At 55.4% G+C, this 26903-nt stretch overlaps 1 protein-coding gene across 1 annotated transcript in view; it reads right to left on the bottom strand.

Moving 5' to 3' along the window:
* The window catches only part of SLC9A3R2 (SLC9A3 regulator 2), a 33717-nt gene that overhangs the window by 5280 nt on the left and 1534 nt on the right, over positions 1–26903 (bottom strand). The window contains exons 2-5 of the mRNA XM_026859202.1: positions 6427–6603; positions 3058–3211; positions 860–903; positions 136–198 (exon numbers count right to left, since the gene is read on the bottom strand). Of these exons, the coding sequence (XP_026715003.1) occupies positions 136–198; positions 860–903; positions 3058–3211; positions 6427–6603 (438 nt within the window). The remainder of the gene's footprint in view (positions 1–135; positions 199–859; positions 904–3057; positions 3212–6426; positions 6604–26903) is intronic.

Raw genomic sequence — 26903 nt, 5'->3', positions numbered from 1 at the left:
AAAAAAACCTCTGGATTTTGCTTGCTGGGTGGATGTAAGCGCACCCAAGTCTGTGAGACAAAGCTGAAAATGCATTGAAAGGCATTTACACAGCACTGTAAGGCAGGTGGGAGGGGGAATGTTTGGGGTTTTTACCTCTGATTCCTTCCCAGGACTCTGAAGGTCACTGTGAGATGAAGATGTGGATCCTCCATTCAGCTAGTGGGAATGAGAATGTTAGTCCAGTTTGCACAAATCAGAATTAGGAAAAAAAAAAAAAAAAAAGCTAGGCAGAAAAATGCTGCAGCCTGGTGGGGACGGACATCCCAGCTACCCTGGCAGGCAGAGAGCAACACCTGGCTTGTCCAGGGACAGGAACAGAATCTGGAGGGGAGGAACCTGCCCAAGGGACCCTGCACACACGTGCACGTGCACACACACACACACACGTGGACACATGGGAGTTCCCTGGGATTTGCTGCTGCTCTCCTGCAGCCCCACGCCGGGCAGAGCTCGGTCCCCATCCTGCCAGCCCTGGGCAGCCACTCACCTCCTCCTTCTGTCACCGGGGACAATGATTAAATGGGGCCAAAACCAGCCTTGTTGCTGTTACAGCTTTAACATAGCAATTAAAATCAGCCAGCAGCAGTTAAGATGAGCTCAACAATCCTGGGGAACATTGTGAGAATCCCCCTCTGCTCTGCAGACTGGCAACTCATCCCCACATGCTCACGTGTCGCAGGTGGGAGCCGAGGAAAACCGGCAAGCCGGGAGCCTGACCTCTCCCTCCTGATCCATCTTGATCACTCCAACACATTCCCCTAAACTGCTGCTCAGGCACCCCGGCCATCGGGGCATCCTGGAGCAGGCAAGTGCTCACCTGGGTCTGTGCGGATCCGTTTGTCAAGGGCTGAGGTACCACACCTAGAGACCACACAGAGAAAACACGTGGTAAATGCACTCTGCCAGGATTGCTGGCCTCGGGTCCTGGGCAAGCACCCCCCAGCATCGCCCACCCGGCCACCCAAGCCCACCTTCCCCTGTGCCCACCCCACCAGCTCCACCAGCTCACATATCTTGTCTCTTGACTTTGTCCTGCGCTGCTTCTGCACTCATACAAACGCTTCTCCATCCCCCTTGTGCCCTTCTGGAACCAAATTCTTTCCAATTCCCCTGACTTCACTTGATTTCACCATGTTTTCATGAGAAGAAAACACCTTCCAGGCAGGGGACCAAGTAACTTCCTTCCACGAGCACTAAACTCAGCACACTCCCATTTTTTTGGCTGTTAAATAATTTTTTTCAGAAGCTATTAAATCAGGACTCTTAAAAAACAGCCCCACTTTAATCAGAAGAAAACACCTTCCAGGAAGGTGTTCTCAGCAGAAAAAAACACCTTCCAGGCAGGGGACCAAGTAACTTCCTTCCATAAGCACTAAATTCAGCGTGCTCCCATTTTTTTTAAAGTAATTTTTTTCAGAGGCTTTTAAATCAGGAATCTTAAAGACCAACCCAAGATTCTTTGCCAAAACCAGCATCTTGTTGGTGTCAGTGTGCAGCAAACAACCCGCTCCCCAGGTACCCTGGCCTTGAGTATTTTATCATACTGAATGTTAGACTCGTGTTTACAGTACGATACGCTCTGAGCGATGGTCATGAGAAGAAAGTCAGCTCATAGCAGAAAAGATGCTAAAGTCTCTGGTATCAGAAGAAGCTAAGAGATAATGTTATTTAAATGAGAAGCAAGCTTCAAATCATGAGCAATATTAAAGTGAAACTGGACTTTAAAAAAAGTAATTTCAAAATTTGGCATGTCTGGAAATATTTTCATGTTTCCTTAATCCTGAAAGGTGCATAAAATACAGGCATTGGCTAAAACGTTGAGGGGGGTAAGGATCAGCTGTAAGACTTTGAAATTGTCCGCTTGAGGTCAACGCGGTTTGATTAAAGAGTGCAATTATTATTTCCTCTTATCCGGCAAACAACAGAAGTTACCAGAGCACTTTGTCATCAAGCCAGGCAGCCCCAACTCTTCATCTCTGGCGAATGCGTCAAGCCAGCAGCGAGGGCTGTAGAGCCAAGGTGGGGGCTCGAGCACCCCCCCCACCCCCAGCGTGCCCGTGGCCCTGGCTGCGTCCTCACCCCAGGGAACAAGGGCTCCTTTATCACTCGTGCCAGCAGACAGCTCTCGCCCCAGCTCCTCCTCGAACCGATGTGGAGCATCTGACACCACTTTCGCCCCGTGCGCTTCTCAACACTGTTTGACCCATTTCTTGGGACAAATCTCCCCATTGAGCATCTGAGCGAGCTGGGGTGCAGATCAGATAAGCACAACTGTACTGGGAAACAGAGCTCCCCATTCAGCTGCAGGGGGCAGGACAGGCTGGGGAGGGCCCCGCTCCCTCTCCACCCGGGAGCCACAGCACAACAGGTTGGGGAGTGGACAGGCAGCTTTCTCTGCCAGGTTTCAACAGCAAGGAAAATATTTTCTGCAACAGCCACCCCTGTGATTGCTGTGGCGTGAAACTCTTCCTCCTGCACACACAGAGAGTTTGCTCTGGTATTTCTCAATGCTCCTAATTGCAACGTGGGATTTATTACACTCTCCCTCCCCAGACCCCAACTCAGCACCCCAGCAGAGCGCTCTGCTCCCCCAAACCCTGAGGGTCCACCCACTCTAACGCCAGACACCCTGTCTCTCAGGGTGTGGGTGCTGCCCCCAAAAATGGAGGGGTCCAAGGAACAGCCTTCAAGGAAGTTTCCCAGCCCCAACCATCTAGACCAGTCCCAACTGAGCATCCCTCCGTGAGCTCATTGCTCACTGAGCTCCCCCCCAGATCCCACTACACTTTGCCAAATTATGCAGCAAGTTCCTAAATTAATTATTCACTGTGTAAAAATAACAATTGGGTTTTGGCTAGATTAGGAAGTATTCTCTCTATTTAGAAATAGCTGGGTGGTGCTCAGGAAACAACCATGGGATGAGACAGAAGGGAAACATGACTCTCCCTCACTTCTGAAGTCCCACGGTGGGTCACAGGCACGGTGGAGAGTCACCCAGGGAAAGCGAGGTCTCACCTTTGGTGTGCTCCTCTGTGGGGGTCACCCCCAGCTTCTTGAAGTAATCATCCGTTTCGGGGTCCACCACCAGGAGCCTGGCTTCGTTCTCCCGGGACTTAATGTGGGACACCACCTCCGAGTGCCGCAGGCCTTCCACGTTTATCCCGTTCACCTGCAAAGCAATGGCATCAGAACCCAAGTCTGTGCCCCCCACAGCAGAGAAGCTGGTCCCAGCTCACTGACCCCCAGAGCAGACTCCTCATTCCCTAAGGGATGAGATTTTCCTTTCTTAATTTCTGTTGGGATGATAGGAAGGCTGCAGGCTTTTTTGTCCCCATTCTCAAGCCAGCCATGGTCTCCTACCACCCTCCACCCACCTGGTGGGACGACAGAGCATCCTTCGTGCTACCGCACACCTCCACTCCTGCCCACATCCCAAACGCATCCATCGGGAAGCACAGATCCCAGACTCTGCCATCACCTCTCACGTCCACATCCTGCTGAAACACTCCTGCTCCCCTCTTTAGCAATTTCAAACCCAGCCTTGACCCTGGATGTGCCCCAGGGATCTCAGGCTGCAACCATGTGCAGGGACAGCAGGCTGGGTGCCCCCGGTGTGTCCTGCTCACCCACCCTGCCCAGGCAGCTGTGGTACTACCACACCATCTTTCATCCCTCCACGATAGAAAACCGTGGATTTCCCGTGCCTGCTGCACGGATTCATTTCTCCCTTCCCTGTGTGCGAGCTGGGACCTGCTGGGGAACATGATCCTCTGCTCCCGATTGTTCCCCACAGTGAGGGGACAATTGTGATTTCGAGGCATTGTTCACAGTGGGGAATGAATCACCCTTTGTCCCACAGGGGAAGGTCTCTGCACCGCCCAGCCCCTCGCTGCTGGACACGCTTTTGTGTGATAATCTCTTTCCAATGCTCCAGCCCATCTCCAGCAAAGCTCGACCCACCCTTTGCTGCCCATCCGGCCTTTGGCATCGGAAGACGCCTGCCCGTGGGACAGCAGAGCGATGCGTTAGTTGGCTCGGACAGAGAAGGGCAGAGAGCTAGTGGGGCAGAGATCACTGGGAATGGAGTAACCTCCTCTCAAAAATAGCTACTCCCTTACTCCAGCTTTCTGAAACAAACCAAAGGCTTCAGAAATCTGTCTAGCACAGACAGGCCTTTGTTAGGAGAAGTGGACAGCAGGTTCTGTTTGTTTTTCTAAGCTGCACATAACGTTGTAACTGCATGCCTTGCATGCACACACTTGCTCTCCTACAGGGCTATGGCTCTCCAGGATCACCAGCAACAACATAGTTTTATTCCTCCTCTGCCTGCAGACAGACAACTGCCTTCTCCCATGCCAGACCCTGAAGAGCAGAGCACAGTGATGCCAGAGCTGGGGACCGAGCCTGGGAGTGGGGTAACCCAGGTCACCGAGCTACACTAGTGTGGCATTGCCCCCGCCCATCCCTGGGAACTGGGACAGCAGATGAGGCTGGTCCTGGCCCAGCCGTGGACCCTTTCACCTGCGGGTTGTGCTGAGGCTGTCGGGGGGTTGGAGCATTGACATGACCCAGAGGTGACAGCTGGATGTCTGTGCCACAAAGGGACAAGGCGAGTGAACACTGCAGAGCCTGAGCGGGGCCAGCTCCGAAGTTTGGGCTCCCCTTTGTGTTTTGGATGCCTCAACAGAAACCTGGGGCAGAAGCAGGTCCTGAGAGCCAACCCCTTCCCCAGGTTTTGCATCTCACTGGCTACCTCAGCTGCCAGCTTGTAACCCCTCTCTGTCCCCAGCATCCCCCTCCTGTCACTCCAGGTCACCCCAATTCATGCCCAGTGCTCACCCCGGGTTGAGCTTGGCCAGACAGCAGGGGGCTGCTCTCCCCCCACCCCAGCACCCCCAACCTGCCCAGGGCAGCAGGGCTGAGGAGCATCAAATATTTATCAAAGCCCCAAAGAGCAGGTACGGAGGGGATCAGGTTTCCGAGCTCACCAGCTCACCCCTCACCGCTTTGTGTGTGCCAGGCGCTCGGCCAAGCACCAATAAATAAATAACACAGCTCCTTGCTGTGACACCGCGCTGCCGGGAGCTGCTGCCGCCGGTGCCCTGCTCACAGCCCCTGCCCCGTGCTGCTCCTGGCATTAAACTTTCAGGTGCTGGGGAGAGGCAGCAGCTCCCACTGCCTGGGGAACAATTATTGATGGGGCTAGAAAGCAGGCAAGTGCTGTGACCTTAGTATTTCCCCAACCTGCCCAGCTCTACGGGATGTAAGCATTTTCTTCCAGGAGTGAAAACCCCTTTTCCCCCTGAGCTGGTGGCGAGGGCCACGGCTTGGTCCCCATGGGAGGGTTTTGGGGTTCATCCTCCTGGGGAAGGGCCACACATCACACCAAGCAGGGGACATCCACGAGCTCCCACAGCAAAAGGGGTGATGGCTGCCAGGCCTGGGGCACCGGCTGCCAGATCCAGCCCCACCCATCCCTCTGTCCATGTGCTGCCCAAGCCCTGCCCGGAGCACAGGCAGCTCCGGAGGGGGGGACCTCATTCTTCAGGAAAAACACAAGACACAAACAAGCTGAAGGAAGGGCAATTCCCAGTCACATCAAGACACGTGCTGTCCAGCACTCAGTGACCAGGAACCTGCTTCCAAGAGCTGTTTCTCTCCACTTTTCACAATTTTGGGTCTTCAAATCTCTGCAGAGCTTTTTCCCCTCTTTTCCCAAACACCTGCCTGGCAGCGCATCAGCTCAGGGGGCAGCACTGACCTGTCCCTGTGCCTGTGGCTAGCTGCCAGGCCGGAGGGTGGTTGGGTGGGAGGTCACCCCCTCCGCAGCGCTGGGATGGGTCCCATGTGTCCCCAGCACCTCTTTGGCTGCAGCTCCAGCACCGGGTGGCATCAGACAACGCTGCCAACTATGGGGCTTGCTGTGCTGCAGGGGAGGGAGATGGGCACCCATGGAGCACTCCATCTGCCCACAGGATCCCACTGCCACCCAGGCAGGCACAGGGGCAGCAATTTGCCTGCTCCAACCCTCCTCTGTGCCAGCCAGAGCCAGCAGCACCATCCTCCTTTCAGTGCTCGCAAGTGCCCGCTTTGAATGAGCTGCTGAAGGACCTTGAAGCCATTGCTGAATCACCCACATCAGTTTTACAGCTCTGTATTATGGAAGAACATGGATGATCTGATGGAAAAAGTCACAGGATGGGGGTTTCTCAGCTTGTGGCTCCCTGAGGGTCCCATCACCTCTGCTGTCCCTCTCCCCACCTGCAAGAGGAAGACAGGACCCGGCTGTTCCTGCCAGGCTGGGAAGGACTGAACATTCCCACACAGCATATGCTGAGGAAACCCCAAAAGGCTTCCCAGGAAGCCAAACCCCTGTGCCATTACCTCCACCAGCCGGTCCTGGGGCCGTAGCCCCGCTCTGGAGGCCGGCGAGTCGGGGTCGACCGAGCGGATGAACTGCCCTGGCCGGGACTTCTCACTGTGCAGGTTGAAGCCATAGCCACTGGGGCCTTTCTTCAGGTGGCAGAGACGTGGACACAGCTCCTTCTGTCCGTTTAAATCCTGCTTAACAGAGGAGAGGTTGAGGGCAGACAAAACATTTAATTTATAGGTTTGGTTTTGCTCTAAAGCAGATGCAATCATAAATAAAGCTACCAAGGAAGCACCATATCTGCACCCTGAACAGGGACAGGTTAACAAATGAATTTCCTCTCATTGAGTCTATTTTAGAAAATCAATTGTCCAAAACCATTCCAGAAAAAATTAAAACAACAACAAAAAATGCATTTCCTTCACCAGAAGCAGCACAGATATAATCCACCCATACACCAAGAACCTCCTGGCAGCAGCCAAGCCCCACGGCTGCAGCCCTGGGCAGGGAGGAGCCAAACCCGAGAGCCCAGGCGAAGCACAGTCTCACCAAGACACTGGATTAACCTTAGTTATTTATTTAAGGCAGTGCCATGCCCTTGGTCCCAGTGACATGGGCATCGCTGGCAGGTATGATCACCTCCCAGCAGAGGGGCTCTGGGGGCTGGGGTGATGAACCCCATGCCTGGCAGCTCCCTGCAGCACGGAAAGGCTGAGCTTGCTATAGGATAAATGGAGGATGATGCTGTAGGAGGCACAGGAGCACGTGAGGAGTTTAACACTTCCCTCTATCCCATGGAAAAATGCTTTATGGCTCCTCAGGGCAGCTAGGGGAGCAAGAAATCCCAGCTTTTCTCCAGATCTGCAGGACCCATTATACTCCCGCAGACACTGCTCTCCCCACCAGCCTCCCCATGGCCCCTTCCCAGCCCACAGCTCCTGGCACAGCACCATGTCCCTAGCAAGAGCTGTCTTGGAAATACAGATTTTTATTTTCATCTGTAATTTAAGGAGAACATCCCCTGTGGCTGAGTTTTTAATCTTTTAATGAAAGAAACGCCGCTCCCCTCCTGCTAACAGTTTTTCAGATCACATTTATGGTGAAATCTCGTACAGCCTTTCCTTTCAAATAAAAAACCTTGAGAGGCGCCATGAAACACCAAACCTGCACCCCCTCCCCTCCCGCCACATGCCCAGGGATGTCCTCTATCCTCCAACAGCTCCTTGCACTTGCAGCCCCTTGGGGTTATTTCTGCAAAATACCCCCAGTGTTGCTTAAAAGCCACTTCCTCCCCAGGAAATGCTGCAGGGGGTGAGGGCATCCGTGGCTGATGCCCAGGAGATGTGGGGGGGACCCCAGGGACAATGCCAAAGGGTTCCAGCTCCACAGAGACCTTGTGCCACAGGAACCAAACAAGCCAAAGGATGTTTTCCACTGCCATTGTGGAGCTGGCTATCCGCAGGGTCCTCACGTGTCCCCATGACAATGGGGAATAACTGTCTGCAACAACACAAGGTGATTTTTGGCAACTGTAAGACATGGTGGGGCAAATATGGAGGGCTGTGAAGAGCTGAATCGATTCACTGGCACATGCTGATCTCTTGGCTCCCCACGGGACAGTGTGACCCACTGATGGTACCACTGGCTCAGTGCCTGATTCCCACAGGAGGAGCACAGCGTGCCACCCACCCCATTGCCAGGCAGACAGGCACTGCCAGCGAGCTGCTGGCTTCTGCTGCTGGGGCCACCATGGCTAAGTCACTTCAGGGACTGAACCTGTCTCCTCCATCCCCTCAAAGAAGGGATTTTCCAGAGGAGCACCAGGCAGGGACATGCAGAGCGACAACCCCCAGAGACCCACCATGCTGGGGAATGGCTCTGCCAAGCACAGGGCATCAACTGTCACCCACACTGAGCACAGGCACCATCAATCACATAAACACCCTGGCGGGGTGACACTGCTGCTGCTGGCAGGGGACAGAGGCCACAGATGACAAGAGATAAACCCAAATAACCCCAGTAAGAAATAGATGCTTCATGCCAGAGAGAATATGTGTCCCTGTGCTGTGAGCCATGCCCATGGCCACCCGATGAGCAGGGGCTCCAGAGACCCCCCAGCACCCACTGTCTGCTGCCGGTTTAATGCAATAGGGTGAGACCTGAGGATGGAGTGAGACATGGGGACAGGATGAGGGGAAGCAGAAACCCCCTACGACTGCCTCAATGTGGGGGGAAACTCCCCCTCACCCTGCTGGCGCTCGCTCTGACCCCATACACACCCGCCAGCTTGATGGGATGTAAATAAACATCCCAGAACAGCTCGCCTCGAGGTGCTTATGAAATACTCGAGCTGGTGGGGTTCATAGTGTGTTGGAGGAGTTCAGGGGATGACCACAGTCTCCATCCCCACACAGCCCTTTTTTGGGAATACAGACACAAAAAATCTGCTATTTCCCCCCATTACTTAAGGCTGCCCCTTCCCAGGGGGGCTGAGTACACCAAACTGCCTCCTCCATTCCCTCCGTGACTGGCTTCCCCACACTGAGCTCTCCCAAACCCAGCCCCTGCAGGGCTGACAGCCTGAACCTCCCCAGCCTCACTGAACCCCAAAGCAGGGAGGTGACAGCAAAGCCTTCCCCAGGGCCAAGCACCAGCACTCAGCAACCCCTGGCCAAAGCAAGAGCTGGAGATGTACCCGCTTGCACCCATCTGTCCCCGCTTGCACCGGTTCATGTCAACTGTGCTCTCCAACAGTGAGCCATGAGATCAGTCCTGGAGTCCTGGGGCAAAAAGCAGGGAAATTCTGGTCATGGCTGCAATGCCCAGGGGGGACAGAGGTAGATCAGGACTCGGAACCAGCTTGACCAGCTCAATCCCAGCACCAGGGGAAAAGAAAAAAAAAAAAAAAAAAAAAAAAAAAAAAAAAAAAAAAAAAGAGGGATGTGAGATGACCGGCCCTCACTAGATGCCAGGTCAGAGCTGCCCATGATGCCACCACTCCAGTGCAGGAGGGACACGTTGGGCACTTCGACTCCTCAGGGCCAGAGCGCCCAATTCTTCAAAAAGCACTTAAAAATGAGAGCTGCTGTTGGTAGCACCCGTCACGGGCATCGGGGCTTGCTCAGACCAGCTGCAAACTGTACCTGAACGCTTGCAGAGATTAACTTGGTAATGCAGCTTTTTATAAAAAGAGCACTGAGGGAGCTGAGCTGCGGGGATGCTACCAGGACAAGTTTTGGAGGAAAAAAGACCCACACAGGCACCACGATGCTCTTGGCATTGACACCTCAATGCACAGATTGGTTCTTAAAAGGGAAAAAAAATCATCACTGCAACACCCACTGATCGATAAAACCCATCTCCTACCAAAACAGGGCAGGGGTCCCACAGCACCTCAGATACCTGGCAAGACCAGCCCCTCTGCCATGACCCCGTGCTCGTATCCTCTCCCTCTGCAGATTTAGCACGCCTGTATTTTTCCCATGGCCCCAGAGCAGTTAGTTCACCCTATCTGCAAACATTTCCAGCTTGGAGTTCTTCAAAAACTGAAGAAAACAGGAAATGATTCAACCGGCCGAAGAGGGTCGGATCTGCACGACCTTAAAGGATGCACGGGGCTCTGTGCAGCTAGGAAAAGGGGGCACGAGGGGAATGCGTCTGGGATCACCTACTTAGGTTTAGAAATTACTTTTTTAACCATTTTCCTTTTACTCTGTTTTTAAAGGGTCAGCAGTGCAAAAGTGCTGAAAAAAATCATGTGAAAATGCCACATTATAGCTGCTGTCCCAGCATGGGGATCCCCAGGGCTTGGCAGGAGGCTGTGGGGGAATGTGCTGGCAGGGGTGGTCCCTCCGCTTTCAGGGGATCCCCTGAGATCACCAGTGAAATCAAATTACTCAATAAATAAACCACACAGGGGAAAGCTTTATCTGCAGGATCCCTTTGGCTGAGAGGGTGGTAACCAGTGCCGTGTCCCACGTGGGCTTGCTCTACTTGCCCCACGAAATCTTGAATTCAAGGTCCTTAACTGAAATGAATTCAAGATCTTTGTTTTAAATAAATAAGTAAATAAATAAAATCCCAATTCAGCATCTGTTCCGAGCAGAAATCCTCAGGCAAAACTGCTTAACCTCATGCAGAGATGATCCAGGGCTTTCGCTGGGCTCTTAAAGCTCCCAACTAACGCAATCCTCGGCCACGGGAAAAAACAGGTCTTAGCCCACAAGCCTGCAAAGCCCCTCTCTGGGATGAAGCAAATACAGATGCTCCCCTCACTTCACCCAGACCCGAGCACATGCTCAAACACTTTGCACTTATGTGCTCTGTTGACATGGAGCTGCTGCATCTCTTGCCAGCTCGGCTATTTATTTTCTTTTTGACTGGTGCCAACATTTCCCTGGTTGTGTTCTGGGAAGAAATTTCCTAAGCTCCCAGGGGGGAGGGAATTTTGCCTTTGTGAAACCCAAGGCCTGCGATGAAGTGTTCCCTGTAACAGTGGCACGTTATCTGGGCTCGCAGAAACCCGTCACCACTCACTGCTGCAGAAACACTTCAGTATTGCTCTGGAGGAGGCTTTGCCACCCTTTCACACACCAAGAACGTAAGAGACAGCTTGGGTAAGTTAGATTTACAAGTACACTAGAAAGCAACAAAAATTAACTGTACTTTTGGTCTGCTTGCATGCAAAAAAAGGCATGCAGAAAAAAATGAAGCAAGTTATTTTTCTAGAAATCCAGAAATCTAGAAATTTCTAGAAATCTAGTAACCAGTGGCCACTAATTTCATAAATTGGATTAAGCAGCAATAGCATGGCATACTCCACCTACAAGTATCACTGCCTATACCCATCCCCAGGTACGTGTGTGCGTGCACAGATAAACGCTGCTTAGACAATAAGCTGCATTCCCACACCACCCTTGGACCTGCCACTTGAGGCAAATCATCATTATTTTAGAAGGAAAAAGGTTTCGGAAACTCTGTTTGATCTGGTCCATTTAAAAATGCACAAACAAGACATTAAATAACAATTAAATGCTCTCAATTAAAAAAACAAAACAACCCTGGTCGGGTGTTGCCAGCTCTCACAATCTCATTGCAACTCTTACAGCATATTTTGTTGTTGTTATTGTTCCCCTCGGTTTCTACTGCTGCTGCTGGGAGCTGGGGTCCCCTGGGGACATCCCTTGGCTCATCGGGTCACTGGGACACCCCAGCACAGGCTTCAACCCACCTCTATGCAGGTCCCTGCAGAGACCGGGACCATTCCCATCTCATACACCTGGAGGCTTCAGGCACGCTCCACCTCAGAGCTGGTATCATAAACATCACTGACTGATTAACAAGGGGTTTCCATGCAATGAATTAGTCGGCGACAACCTCCATGCAAGCAGAATCCACTCACAGAAGCCCCAAACCATCCACATTTTGGTCTTTTCTGTTTCCTGAAACAAACTCACCTCCCAGATTTTAAGGGGCAGCAGAGCAACCCCCCACACTCTGTTGTCCAAGCAAAACCCACCTGTCCCTAGAAAAGCCCCTCCTGGCTCCAGCACCCACACACTGGCCCAAGCTCAAGGCCACAAGGCCATCAGTGTCAGACCCACTCGCCCTCACCACTGACCCAGCCCCAAGCTCCCAGCCCTCGGTTGGGGCCATCCCCATGCTCCCCCCCAGCCCCTGCCCACTGCTGCCACCTTCCCCAAAGGGCACTAACTCACAAAACTAATCCGTGCCTTCAAACCAGCACCCACAGCGTGACTGAGCAGGAACAGGGAAGAAAAGGGCTTTTCAAAGACCTCTGTCATGCAGGCATCTGCATGTGCTTTTAAGCAGAAGCAGGGAACTTGCCGGCGGCCCAGGCCAGCCCAAAGCCACAGGAACAGCCACGGGTGTCTCCAGGATGCTCAAAGCCATCAGTAGTCACATCCCATCTCCAGCCCCACTGCCCTGCAGCAAATGCGTGGGGCAAACGCACAGCATGCAACGGGCTAAAACACCTGGAGAGGTCATGCCTTAGGGATTTATTCTAGGAATACAACACCGGTGCCGGCATGGACACCCAGCTGTCCCAGGTTCTCCAGGAGAGGAGGAGGAAGAGGAGGACCACTGAGTGCACACACACATGCACAGAGACGGTCCAGTGCTGAGCCCGGGTGGGTGTCACCCACCACAGAGCCTGGTGGGTCCTGGCACACCACGGGGCAGAGCAACTCCTGCAGACCAGCATGGTGAAGCCACAATGCTGTCTTGAACGTCAGCAAGAGGGTTCACCCCCTGAACCCCCCATCCAGGCTGAAGGGATGCTCTTGGCACAGCTGGGAAGCAGGCAGTGTCCTACAGCAGCACCACGGTGGGAGCAGGAGCTTCGGCCCCGCTCACCCCCCCAGCACAGGGATTTGCTGAAGCGAGGCTGAGCCCATCCGCCACCTCAGCCCCATCACTGAGTGTCATCACCAGAGAGCAGGGCTCGTCCCTTAATCAGCTCAATCCCACCTGGGACCACCTCACCCACTGCATTCTGTACCCACCGGTGATTTTGGGGCAGGTCCCGGTGGGTTTTGCTGTTTCCTGGGGCAGCCAAACAGGCTCTGATCCGGCTGTCCGGAGCGGCACCGCCTGGATGCACTCCAGGCTCACCATCACCCTGCGACATGCCAGGCCTTTCCGCCTCTGCTCGGCTGAGCTGGAGAGAACACAGGCAGGAGCATTCCTGCCTAATTTACATTGTTAACATATTTTCTTTTAAGTCAGCTCCCATGGCGTTTCCTCTCTTTCACATGTGGTTTTGGTCAGAAAATGGCTCCTTTGCTCGCCTGCTCCCTGCAAAGAAAACCTCCACCAGCAGAGCCCACCGGGGCTGGGGAACACCAGGCTCCCGTCCTGCTCCACAGCCACCTCAGGACACGGAGAGGTCCTGGGGGGACAAAGGACACTGCTCAGGGCCCCAGTGCCCATCCCTGCCCTCTCCCCTCCAGCCAGGACCTCGCCTTCCCCTGCACTTTGGCTTTTCTGTTGCAGGCATTGAGCAGCAAGGGACCCCTTTGGGGGTTGCAGAGGAGAAGGGCAGCTCCAGCACCACAGGATCCTGACCAAAACCCAAACACCGGCCACAGAGCAGCGAGGGGCAATGCTGGGAGCTGGGAAGGAGCCAAGCGGGTGGAGAAACTCGTGCAGGAAGGGGGCCTGGGGCTGCAGCACCACTAGAACAAGGGGCCCATTTACACCCACCCTGACACAGGCACCCTCCCTTGGCAGTAATGGTTATACTGGGAGCCGAGCTGAGCCGCAGGCAAGCTTTAATTGCCACTATTATTACTACAATTTTGTTGGAAGCTCAAAGGCCGCTGCCTTCACTTGGATTTGGGGATGCACTTAACTTTAAGCAGATGCTCATCGCCCTGATCTGAGAAAGGAAGGGGAGTGTGTGTGTGTGTAGGGGGGGTGGGGGGGGGTGTCTCTGCATCCCCACCGTTTAAACCCACTGTCTTTCATGTTACAAAGAGGAGGAAAGCTGGGAGAAGCGGGAGCCCTCACGGCGGCTGCCGGCAGCGCCCGCAGCCCTGCTCGCCGTGAGAACCAGGGAGGCTTTGGGCTCATGCCACAGCCAGGAGCGGGATTGCTGCCTCCATTCACGGCCATGCCAGGGATCCGCTGCCTGCTACAGTGGGGCTGGTTTTCATTCCCCTTCCCCCAGGAATGACTCAAATTTTCCCATTAAAGCAGCACCAGAAAGGGGGCTATTGTATCCCTGCATCCCCCCGGGCCAGGAGGACCTCAGTGACACTTTGCGGGGAGGACAGGGCTGAGCTCTGATGGCAAATGTCAAAGGAGCCTCAAAACACAGCCAGAAAGCAGGACCGCTGCGAGGGGGGAGGCAGAGCATCCCCAGGTCTGTGCCACAGGGCAAGGACACAGCAGCTCTCCCACTGTCCCCATTGCTGGGAAAACCAGATGCTCCCAGGGCTTCCCAACCTCTGGATGGTTCTCAGCTCCACGCCGGGACGCTGCAGCCCCCCCCACACTGCTGGGAAGGGCTCAGGGGCTCCCTCCCTCCCTCCTTCCCCGACTGCACACGTTTCACCCAGCTCCGTCCCCGGCTTGGAGTCAGCCAGCGCCAAATCGGTTCAAACTCCAGATGTTGGTGAAGTGCTATAAATAAAAGAGGGGGAAGGGGAGACAGGGCTGGTGGGACGGACGCCAGGCCCACCAAAACACAAGCAGATGTTCCCCTTCCCCACCACCCCTGTCCGCAGCGGGGCTGGGGGAGAAAGGCAGCAGTTCCAGCACCCAGAGGTGCCCCCTGGCCGGTGAGACCCCTCCAGCACCTACAGAATGGTGAATAACTCAGAGGTTTTCCACCAGGCAGGCCAGGAATAACTCCTCAGACAGGACCAGCTCAGTAAACAACCTGCTTCCATTTTTATATAGCCACAACTCTAATTACCACCCGCCCCGTTAGCCAAGGAGGTGCTTAGGCTCCAACACCAGTGGTCAAAAGAGAAAAACCTCACTTCATTCTTTCAGTAGAGACCTGACAGCCTGACTGACACTCATGCTTAAAGCTCGTTGCTTTACAGCATCTCCTGGGCAGTGACGGCTGCTGCCTCTACATCTCAACAGCCAGGAGAGTTTGGGGTGCTCCCTGGGGTGTGCTGCAGTGTCCATGCCAATCCCTGCCCTGAGAGAAAAGGAGCTGAGCTGCGCCACAAAATCTTTTTTAGCAGGGCCTGTGGTCACCCTGAAACAAGCAGAGTTATCTTCAGTATCACCAGGAGAGGAGGGGTGCTGCAGGTTCCTGAGGGCACCAGCACAACCTGTGCCGTGGTGCCACCATCACTTGGCTCGGTGTCAGAGCTTCATGTCACCACCGACCCAAACTGCCACCAAGGCACCTCACCTGCCCGTGCAGGCTGCCAGCCCCAATCCCAAGGTCTGGGCTTCTGTAGCTTATTTAAATTGCTGCCATTACTCAAATTGCTCCAATTATTTAAATTACTCCAGCTGGGTTTGAATGATAGAAGCATAAAAAAATATTACTTGTTTTTAAAGGGGCAAAAGACACTGAGATTTGTGCTGGCTTCCCCAGGAGCTGTTGCCCCAGCATCCTCCCGCCAGCCCCGGGGGCTCAGCCAGGTACTGTCTCTGCCCATGGTGGGGGGCTGCTGCAGGAGTGGGGGCTGCACTGGCACTCACACACCCGGTGCCCTTTGGATGCATCCCACCGCCTCCTCTGCCAAGGCACAGCACAAAGGGAGCGGGTGGCCAGCCAGGAGACAGCCGAGCAAGCCCAATTAGCCATGGAAAGTGTCCAGCCACGGGTACTCAGCAGGACCCACAGCCAAGCCGCCGCTGATATGGTAATTTGGATATTTTTGGTGAGTCTCCAGCCCCTGCCAGCTCTGTTTCAGGAAGCACTGAGTTGAGGCCGGCAGTGCCAGCCGGGGTGCCACCGAGTCCCTGCTCTGCCCTCAGTCACAGCCCAATGGTGGCTCCTGCGAGCAGGGGGACTGAGCATGCGGTGGAACCCCCCCGCCTGCAGCACGGCTCTTTCTAGTCACAGAGGGGAAGGATGATGCCCACAGACGGCCACAGCAGGGACCTGCTGTCCCTGGGGACACTCACCCTGAGCCCTGCAGCCACATCACACACAGCAGTGGGGAAAGTGTGGCTTGTTACTGGTGACCCACTGCACCCAGCGGCCCTTTCCAGGGCAACACGAAAGCAATCAGGAAAAAAATTAACAAGGTCCTTCATGGTCCCCTGGCACTGCAGGAGCATCGGGAAGGGGTACAACACCTTTCCAAAGTGTCCAGGTGTCCCCCAAACCTGTGCACCCCAACCTGGTCCCTCCCAGGCGCTATGGGATGCAGATCCCTGGGGAGAGCGGGGCGGCTGTGCCAGCACCCTGCTGCAGAGCTGGACCTCAGCCACAGCCCAACATGACAAAAGGTTATTATCCCGAGAAACTGCCCAGCAGGAGAAAACAAGAGCAGGAAGGATGTGAAGGGTGGGGAGGACGCCTGATCTCCAGCCCACGGTGACAGTGCCTGCCAGGCTGAGCTGCCCATGCCCATGCTCCTGCCCCCACCCCAGGCACCCCACACCAGAGCAGGGTGATGGGGAAAGTGTTTCACTTGGGGCCTCCCACCAGTGTTTCAGCTTTAGGCAATTTGCTTGCGAAGAAATTAGAGCCAGACCTCATCAGCTGATCAGGTGAGGGGGTAGGACTAAATGTGCCCCTCTCCAAAATCCCAGGCACCATGCTGCGGCTCCCTCTGCGCATTAAGGAAATTCCTGAGCCCAAAGGAGCCTCTCAGGAGAGGGACTGTGGCCAGGGCCATGTCCTGGTAACGACCACACATCCCTGGTGGGGACAATCGTGGATGAGAGACCCCAACAGGCACATCCCCCAGTGAGGGCAGCCGGCTGGGTTCCCTCTGATCCCACTCGCCTCCCCCCCAGCAGCAAAGTCACCAGCCAAGCTGTCCCCGCCATTCCTCAGCAATCCTCCAGCTGGGGAATTTCTCAGCCACAAGCAGCAGCCTTCCCCCCCACCCCGTGCTTTGCTGGCATTTGAGCAGAATTAGACAGCAAAGGCACTCGCGGTCTCCCCCAGGCGAGGCTGGAGCCAGGAACAGCAGCACAGGCTTGGCTGGGAGCAGGGACCAGCTGGCCCAGCCCAGGGAATGACAGGGGGGAGGGAGGATGGAGGAGACCAAAACCGCCACGTGCATGTGTTTTCTTTGAGAGACAACTTTTCCAGCACCATCTGCCAAGGGAACACGCAGCCGGGATACCGGCGAACTCCCCTGCTCCGGAGGGATCAGCTCTGGGACAACGTGGGGCAGCAGCATGGGTCCTGGCAGGCTGGGATTTGTCCAAGAGGAGAAACATGGGATCTCCATTCTGGATTCAAAGGAATCTCACCAGATCCAGAGGGATCTGTTTTCTGGCAGGTAGGAGGGAAAGAAGTCAAGGAGCATCGATCACTGCGCAGGGCTCAAACCACAGCCTGAATTGCTGGAATAGGGGGAAAAGTCCTTCCCACGCTCCCCACGAACCCCCGGGCAAGGGGAGGGATTGCTGTGGGTGATGGGAAGGCAGCAGGAGATGCTGGGAATGAGCTTCCCAGATTGAACCATCCTCCCTCCCTTCCTCCCTCCCCAGGGGCCGTGCCACAGCAGGATGCTCAGGGTCCCTGAGGGAGAGACATGCCCCTCCACTGCACTCAAATCAGAGGCACAACTGTCACCCCCAGTGGCACATCTCAGTGTCCTCAGCCTGCTCCAAGACAGGCAAGGGAATCCCAAACAGAGCATCCAGTGCAGGGCAGGACCCAATGCACACCCCGCACCCAAGCTCGCCCTCGCTTGCAGCCAGAGACCCTGGCTGGAGCCGTGCACCATAAAACTGCTGACCACGCTGTATCAGCCTGCTCTTTGGACTCCTCGGCTTCTCACTGCCGCCAAGCCTTGAGCAACCACCAAACCATTCATTAATGCTGGCCCCATTTGCTGCCTTTAATAACCCTGGGTCATGAGCAGGAATCCAGCCGTACCAGCTTTGCGCTCCCAAGAGCGACAAGCTTGGCACCACTGACGCTGAGGGAAAACCCCTCGTGGTGGTGAGGGCACCACGGCGAGCACTGCTCCCTCTCCAGAGAGTTCCCCACACCCCATTAGATCCCCCCCAGCCCTGAACTCCTGGCTTCCACCCTGTGAGCTGCATGACCACACTGCAGGGCCTGTGCCAGGGCTGGGGGATCCATCGCAGCACCACATCCCACAGCTACTTCCTGCTCCAACCCACCAGGAGATCCCCAAAACCCCTAACTTTCGGGGATGGGGGTGCAGTCCCCAGCAGGTCAATAAACATCCTGCAGCCCAGCAGAAAGGCAGCTTTTAGCTGAGATGTCTAACACAGGATGGAGAAGCCTGTGTTCTGCACCCTGGACCAGCAAGAACACAGGTCCTGGTTCTCCCCCCGACCTCCCGCAGCCTCCGCAGCCCTGGAGGAAGAGGTCACGGGTGCTATATTTAGACTTACAGAACCCAATAAAGCATGTGCAGGGTGGGAAACAGCTCGCACAAGCCACCATACTGGCCTTTAGGGGCTGATCATCTCCTCCTGCTCTGTCACCAAGCCCACCCTGTGCCCAGGCTGGGGTGAGGGGTGTGATGGACATGGGGCAGGAGGAGCTGGGGGCAGCCCCGCAGGTGCTTCAGCTCCACAGAGTGTGCTGCGCGCTCGCCGCGTGCCTTCCAGCTCCCACCACCACCCAGCAGCATCCCCAGCACGGGGACACATCTGTGCCTCCCCAGCCCGGCCCCTGCCCGGGGACAGGGGGAGAACAGGCGCTGCTCTGTGAGGGCCGGGGAGCACTGGGACCAGGGAAGTTCAATAGTTTACTACCAATATTTGTCTTGGCCGGGCGGCTCAGCTCGCTGGAGGAAACAGGGCAGGGGGAGGGCTCCAAACATCCTCTGCATTCCTTATACCGAAAGTAAAGCCAGTGCTGTGGCACCCGCGCTTGGGGTTAATCAAATGTAAGGCCTTTTGTATTTAGAAATTCTGCAGCAAAACGTCCAGGGGTGCAATTTTCCAAAAAGCAGGAGTGAAAGGCCTTGCTCACAGCCCTCGGCTTGACACACAAGCTACCCCCTCCTCCCAAAACCCCACAACTCAAAGCTTTTACCCAAAATTTGTCCCTGGAGCTGATCCAGACACAGCACCTAAAGTCCATGGCTCTGCCTGGGGCTCTCAACCTCCTCCACACAACACAACCCTCCTTCCACAGCCACACTGCAAGTCGTCGGCACCAGCTGCATCCCACAGCACTGCTGGAAAACACGGGATCAATCCGAGACCCCACGCAACCGCGGAACAGCAGAGCTCACTCGCTCAGCCCGTACCACTGCGATACTCCGCTCCAAAAATGACAGGTTTTATAAACCCAGCCCCTTAAAAATTGAGAAGATCACAGAAGACGCCCTTTGCTTGCCAAACACTGCGGGGAGCTGAGCACCCTCCCGGTGGGTGCTGGTGTTTATCTCCAGCCCAGGCGGCCAAACAACACCTCCGTGCCGGGGCAGATAAGGAGGCTGGGCAGCAGCTCTGCCAAAGCCCTGCGCCGCAGCGGGTGGTCCAGGACAAAGTGCATTTCGATGCAGAGTGGGAGAACCTCCCGCGATAACCCCCAGAGCCAGTGCCAGGCTCCGGCTGCTCCTGCTGATAAACCCCAAAGCAAAGGCGGGTGCGCAGTGCCGGGCACACTCCAGTGCCAGCTGCGGGGCTCTGAGAAGGGCTGAAGAGGACCAGAAAGCCATGGGAAAAGCAGCTGCCCCAGGAACGGCCCCAGCACAGCCGCTTGCAAAACCAAAAGATGGATCTGGGTGCCCAGAAAAACCCAGCAGCCACTTCAAGGAGCAGCACAAGGCAATTTTTATCCCCGCGTTCAGGCTGCCCCAAGCACCTCCCCAGCACAGCAGCAGGTCTCCTGTGTACCCCATCCCTGGGACAGGGGCAGCCCCCTGATGTCTGTGGATAGACCTGCGCTCATTAGCAGCTGCCAGACAGGAGCAGGGAACTCTTCCAGGCAAAGCAGACTATTCACTCCACTTAGAACTAATTAGGGCATGTCTTAATTAAATCCTGCTAACCATGAACAACCCCAGGGCCAGAATTAACTGATTTACCTGGGATGGCCTTTGGCTGCCCAGGATTGACTACTAGCCCGCTGCAAGGGAGCCAGCACCGTGCCAGCCATGGCAAGGCAGGAGGTGATGGGGCTTGGGAAGAGCCACTGCAGACCCGCCCCACGGCAGTGTCACACCCCGGGAATGCTGGTCCCACCGGGTGGCATGGCCCCAGCCCCCAGGGCTGTGGGAAGAGCTGCCACAGCACGCCCCGGGGTGGGAGCTCAGCTCAACAAGGCAGGATTAGCCCTCCCACCACCTTTTGTGCTGCTGTTCCTTTAATGGGATTAGTCCCTGTAAACCCCTAAGAGGGTTTAATCACATCAAGTGGCAGGGGCCGTGCAGGCAGTGAGCCTCGCTTAACTGGGTTTGCGGCAGATGGTGACGGAGGGGCCCAGGACCACATCCAGACACCAACTCACCTGCCCCACTTCTTTCTCCAGCATCCCCGGCCGTGGGGCAGCGCACAGGCTGGCACAGTGCTGGGGCTGGAGACCCCACCGAGGGAAAGACCCACTGCCCAGCTGTCCGAGCCCAAGACACCCACAGAGCAGCCCCACACACCACCGCAGTATCAGTACCTACAGGGAATAGTCTTGCTCACCCTCCCCTTGCTCAAAACTACTTTTCAATTTGGCTTTCACAGACTCACCACTAACAGACATCTACCACTGGCTTTTTTTAACTGGTAACAAACTCTCGCAAGGCTTTAGAGCGAAAAGAGAGACATTTAGCCAACAAAATACAGCTCCAAGTCTGTTACAGTTTAAACATACACAGCAGTGGAACCAAAACTCAGGAGTTCAGGCAAAAGCTGTAATGAAATTAAGTTACGATATGGATCTTGCCAGAAATAATTATGTTGACAACTTGGGGTTCAACTCCTTATTTACAGAGACCTGTGGATCTGGAGAAGCCCTTCACTGATTATGAGTTTTAATTATCTTCTCCCTCTCATATCCCAACCTGGAGTCTCTTAAGATCACTGCCTGTAAAATCTCCATCCCTAGAGACGGAGCCAAGGACTGGGAACTAAAACCAGCTTGATTCAGACCTTAATTCATACACTAAGGTCTCCAATAGTGCTGGGTAAATCACTCCACCTCAGCCTTTGTGTGCCCAATGGAAGGGGAGGAACAAAGCGCACAGAAGTGATGCCACCACCATCGCATCATGTTCATGTGCCTTTAGGGCTGCAACCAGCAAAGGGGTGTTGCCTTAGGGTTTAAAGCCTGCTCTTTAAAACCTCCTTCAGAAGTTGGGTGTGTCCAGCCACCAGCTGGACACCCTGGCCCCCTCTGGCCCAGGAACACACACTGTAAATCAGCATACACACAGCACCTTTGCTTTGTGTCACTCCCCTCCCCATGAGAAATGCTGTAACATCAAAACTTCTGCCCCTGGGTGGGAGCAGCCCCATGCCCAGGGTGGGGCTGGGCAGGAGGAGGTGGGATTCACCCAGACCCACAGCATTGACAGGTCTGAGGTCAAACTTCTAGAGATGTTTTGCCCACCCGCACTGCACAGTGGCAGCAGAGACAGTCCTGGACAAACAGCTGGAAACGTGCAGCGTGTGCCCTCCTCAACTCATTTGGGTGACAGGAATAAATAATCCAAAAAAAAAAAACCCCAAACCAACCCCAAACCCAATATTGTTTTAAGGTTTTCTCCACCCTGACAGGACCGTGAGCCCAACCAGCCCAGTAAACTCAAAGGGATGGAGCAAAGTCACAGCAGAGGGTTTGTGCAGCTGCCAGGGCACATGCAGAAAGCCCTGATTGTGCCAGAAGATTTTTAATTTATTTGAAACCATTTAATATTTTTACTATTGAACAGAACCATTAAACAGCTGGCAAGGAGCCCACTTATGAGCTGGGCTGTTATTAAAGCAAGCTGCTCAAGTGCATCCCTGCGAGCAGAGGGGGCCAGGGCCGGCTGTGCCGGAGCAAGCTGCATTTTGAACAGCTCCCATTTAATATCAGTTTTCAAGCCATTTTGAGGGAAAGCTTTTGATTACTTGAGGATGCAGAAGGGAACAGCACTGGCTGGACCACACACAGCATCTCTTGGTGACAGCAGTGTCACCGCTCTGCAGACAGGCAACGGGCTGGGATGCAGACAACCCCCCCGCCATACTTCTGTCCCCCTCCCAGGGAGGTGGCAGGTCCCAGGGGTGACCCCACTGTTCCCTTGCAGGAGCAGGTGCCCCCTGGGAGCACGTGGCCCCAGGAACAAAGGCTCTTGGCAGGGCGCAGCTCCTCTCGATGCTAATCTGCCTCCTGCTCCCTTCCACTCGCTTTGTATTTCACTAAAAATATCGCAGCGGAGGAAGTTTCTGCTGCGGGGTGGATGCTCTCCTCCCCGGGAGGGGCTTCCTGCGCTGCCCCAGCACAAAAATAAACCCCCAGACAAGCTTCTCCGTGGGACCCACTGCCCACATCGAGCCCAGGCAGGCGAGCTGCAGCCGGGGGACAACTGCTCAGCCCACCCCCTTCTGTCCCTGCAGCTCCCGGGCATTTTAGGGGATGGGACACAGCCAGTCTCCACCAAAGGAGGCGTTTTGCATCCAGACGACCCCTTTCCCACAGCACTGGGAGGGTTGGAAGCCAGGGCTGCCCCCACCGTGCCCCAGCATGGTGAGCAGCACACTGTTTTCTTCACCTTACAGTGGCATGGGTAAGTGTCCCATCCCGTATCTGGATTGCATCCGGCAGGACGAGGCTCAGCTCCCTGCCAGCACCTCCTCTGAGTGCTGTGACAATACCCAGCCCACACCGCTCCTCCATGGGCTTGTCACAACCCGAGCCCAGGCTCCCACAAACGCACAAGAATCAGAAGTTAACACACTGCTGATGCACGAGCAGACGGGGCCACGTGGGGGACAAGGCTGGGGCTGCCCCAGTCCCGCTGTGGGGACCTGCAAGGCTACAGGGGGCAGAGCCCCAAACCTGCTGCCCCTCGAGCAGCGCAGACCCCACTGCTCCCAAGTGTCTACACCCCGGGAGGGACAGAAGTACAACCAGCTCCTGAAACACCCCAACACTGAGGGGGCTCGACAAAACCAAGTCTCATCCTGCTCCTTCTAACCAAGCACCAAGCCAGAGAGACCAATAGTCTGAAAAAAAATCAGTTGGTTTTTGGCATTTATCCTATTTCTGCCTGCATGGGAAAGGGGCAGGCTCCCAAGAAAGCAAAACACACCATGCTTCCAAGTAAAGTCCATGGTATAGCAGCCTCCCACAGCCCAGATGGCCACGAGCCACCACGCCACTGTCCCACCAGGCGAGGGGAAAGCATCCTACTGCCATCCCTGGAGAGGGTCCCTCCGGTTGCCACATGCCCCAACCTCCATCCCCAAGATGCTGTGAGCTGGAGCAGCTCCAGAGCCCACCCGCACTGCCTGCAGCCCTGGCCCCGACTCTGCCGGGCCCGGTGACACACGATGCCAGCGAGCCCAGCACTATCAATAATGCAGTGGGGTCAGCGTCGGCTTCCCCACAGCTCTGCCACATGCTGGCCCAGCTCCTGCCTCTGGGACACGATTGAAGTGCTAAGCCCAAAAGTAAGCTTGTCTTTGCTGCTGCTCCTGCAGCACCCAGACCCCTCACCATCCCCATGCAGCCCTGTAATTTTTTTTGCAGGGACATGGCCACAGCTCCTCGGGCTCTGTGCCAGAGGGTTCCCCCAGGCTGTTGCCAGCACAGCAAGAACCTCACCCAGGTTCACTGCCCTCCCCGATCCACATCTCCCCACAGGTCTGAGCCTGCCATCGAGGCCTGGGGAGTGCAGGATGCTGCAGGGAAGTGCTTTAATTTAAGCCATGCATTTTTTTTTTCCTGTGTGTTTTTTTTTAATCACATAATTACTGCAGACATTTCTGCTCATGTTAGGTTTTATTACATCTTTGTGGTTATTCTACAAGCCCTAAATTTTGGGCCTCAACTGAGTTGGCAAAGTTCTCCAAAAACATCTGTCCCGAGTTACTCCCCTTCCAGCACTCTGGCAGAAAGCTGGCGGCTGAAGATGTTGCAACACAGTGTTTTATTTGCAACAGAAAAAGTTCTTATTCCTGACCCAAACAGAAGTGTAAATATTTACTGCCTGGATGTCAGCGCTGGCCCCACACCTGTGGGTCCCGACAGGCACCCACGTGCTCATCCATCCTCCTTCAGGACAGTGTGCGGGTCCCCAGGCACACCAGCTCCTCTCGAGGAGCTTGCAGGAGGTGGCATGCAGGAGGCTCGACGCCTGCTCACTGTCACAACAAAGCACCAGCCACAACCTCCAGTGTTGGTGAGGGTCACCCATTCTCCTGCTGTTTGCCAGCAGCAATGCTGCAGTGACACCGTCCCCCCTAAACAGATTAACAACCAGCTGCAAATTCCCCTATATTAAAACTCCCAGACTCAACAGGCTGCTTGAATCCAGCAGCTAGAAGATGTGGGTTTGTTTTCCAGAAGATAAACACCAGCTGTAAAGGTCCCTTTGCACACCCACCCCCGTAGTTGTGCTTCGGTGCAACCAGAGCTGCGATGGCAGAGAATCCCATCACACCGAAGGCATCCCAGTGCCTTCCCTGTTGTTCTTGTTTCTCCTACAAACACACCTGGAGAAAGCAATGAGGCAGCAAATCCCAAGGACGCTGTTCACTTGGCTCATTAACCCACGTGGGCATAACAGGGGTCCCAGCAACACCCAAAGGCACTGCCAGCGCACTGTGATCACTGAACACCCCCAGGCTGGCCGGCAACATCCAGGCCAGCACCCAGCAGCACTGCTCAGCACCAGCCAGCCCCGCAGCACACCAGCTGTTAGCCCAGGCATTTAATTAACAGCCACCACCAGCTCACACCACTGTCTCAAAGGCACCTTTGCAATAAAAACTGCTCAGCACCCAACACAGCCCCTGACAGACACCCCCTCACCTGCTACCTCTGAACCTCCCAGGGGACTCAGTGATGGGTGCCAGGCAGAACACAGCCCATGGCCATGAGAACGTGTTTGGTACAGGGGAGTACATGGCATAGGGGTTTTCCCAGAGGACACAGCATGGGACAGGCAGCGAGCGGGCAAACCCCTCCAGCACAGGCAAGACATGGGATGGGGCAAGGCAGACCCTGCTCCCCGTGCCACGAGTCCCCAGGGTGCCAGGGAGGGTGCCAGCAGCCCTGCTGACCTCCTCACTCAGGGCAGGCAGCCTGATTTTAAATACATGCTGAATTATTCATAGCATTACCGTGGTTCCTGGAGGACAAGGTCCTGGATGCCAGGTCTCTGCCTGGGGTGCACATTGACCTCCCCACCCACAGAAGCTCTCCCGGGGGGGTCACTCCTCTTGGAAAGTAAGACTAGGGCAGCATGGGGGGAGGCTGGCAGGGCCCTGCCAACCCTGCCTGCAGCCGCACCTCCCCACTGCCCAGCACTACAGCTGCCCTGGTTGCCAGATTTCCCTCCTCTTTGTTTCATTTATTCGTTGCTTCAGGCTGCACTGAACAACCCGGCCTCAAATGAAGGAAAACTGCAGCCTTTACATAAACAAGTGTTGCTCAGAAAAAATACTGCTCCCCGGGAGCAGCCTGGAGCATCAGCACCAGTTCCTACAGGGGCAGGTTGGGGCCAAGGGAGCTGCCTTTTCTCCTCCTTCAAGTGCCTCCAGGAAAGCTGCACAAAAGACTTAAGCGCTGCCAGCCCAAACCCAGCTTCTCACAGTGCCACCCAGCTCAGAGCCTTGTCCCCTCCAAACCTGGTTGGGGACAAGTCTCTGGCTGGACCTCAGCTGCCACAGCCAGGACAGAAATCTCCCAAACAGCCCCCACAGTCAGGAGCTGGGCACCCCACAGGGGCCCAGTGTTGGGGATCAGGCTCAAGCTACCCCACGCAGGGACACGGTGCTGGAGGGTTGAGCACTGCAGGAACTGGGGTGATCTATAGCTCCCCTGGCTTCCAGCTATTTTTGGATCTAGGAGAGCCACATCACCCAGACAAGGAGCCTGGAGCTGGTCTTGAAACAAGCAGGATGCAAGTCTGGCTACTCCAGCCACCCTTGACCTTGTACCAGGGTCACTCAAGGCCCCCGAACAGAGAAGTGACCTTGGCCAGGAAGGCTGTAACACCCAACTCTTCAAAGAGTTGCCGCTCATGGAGGCAGGAACAAGCCAGTCGCTGACCTGAGCCTCTGCAAACATCCAACATGCTCAGCTCTGCCCTCCCAGCAGCCCCTGTCCCCCACCCCACAGGGTGGGCATCACCCCCAGAGTGGGTTCCTTTTGTCCAGCTCAGGCTCCCCCAAACACCAGCCCCAGCTCTGGCACAGCAAGCACCAAATACCCCAGCTGCAGCCCCCAGCCAACCCCCTCAGCCCCTCTGAGTCGTCTCGCAGGTGCTTCTCCCCCCTCGCACCCCAGCCCTGCCTGGTTCTCCCTGTCCCACCCTCCTTGAAACCCAAAGGCCGGAAAGGACCGTCCTGTTCCCCTTGCCTGACTTCCCGTCAGCACATGATGTTGGATTGCACCCAGCAAATGAAACAGAGGATAGGAAATCCCCAGCTTGGAAAGCCACCCCCAACCATGCCCAGCCACCCCCAGGAACAGCTCCTCTCCCACCAGTCATCCTGGGGGTGAGCAGCCTCCCACGGGAAACACACCCATCATCATCACACAGAGCTTCAAACAGCTACAAATCATGCAATAAGGGAAAAAAGTAAATACTGCCTCCAACGCTGCCCCTGCCAGCCCCAGGAAAGGGGGTTTCCTCCTCTGCAAGGGAAGGGGAGGACTGGAGGTGAGACACCCCACCCC

Source organism: Athene cunicularia, assembly GCF_003259725.1.
Source record: "Athene cunicularia isolate RWA chromosome 14 unlocalized genomic scaffold, athCun1 chr14_part1, whole genome shotgun sequence".
NCBI classification, from domain to species: Eukaryota; Metazoa; Chordata; class Aves; order Strigiformes; family Strigidae; genus Athene; species Athene cunicularia.
The sequence above is the reverse complement of the archived record's forward strand: the minus strand, read 5'-3'. Positions and strand labels throughout refer to the sequence as shown.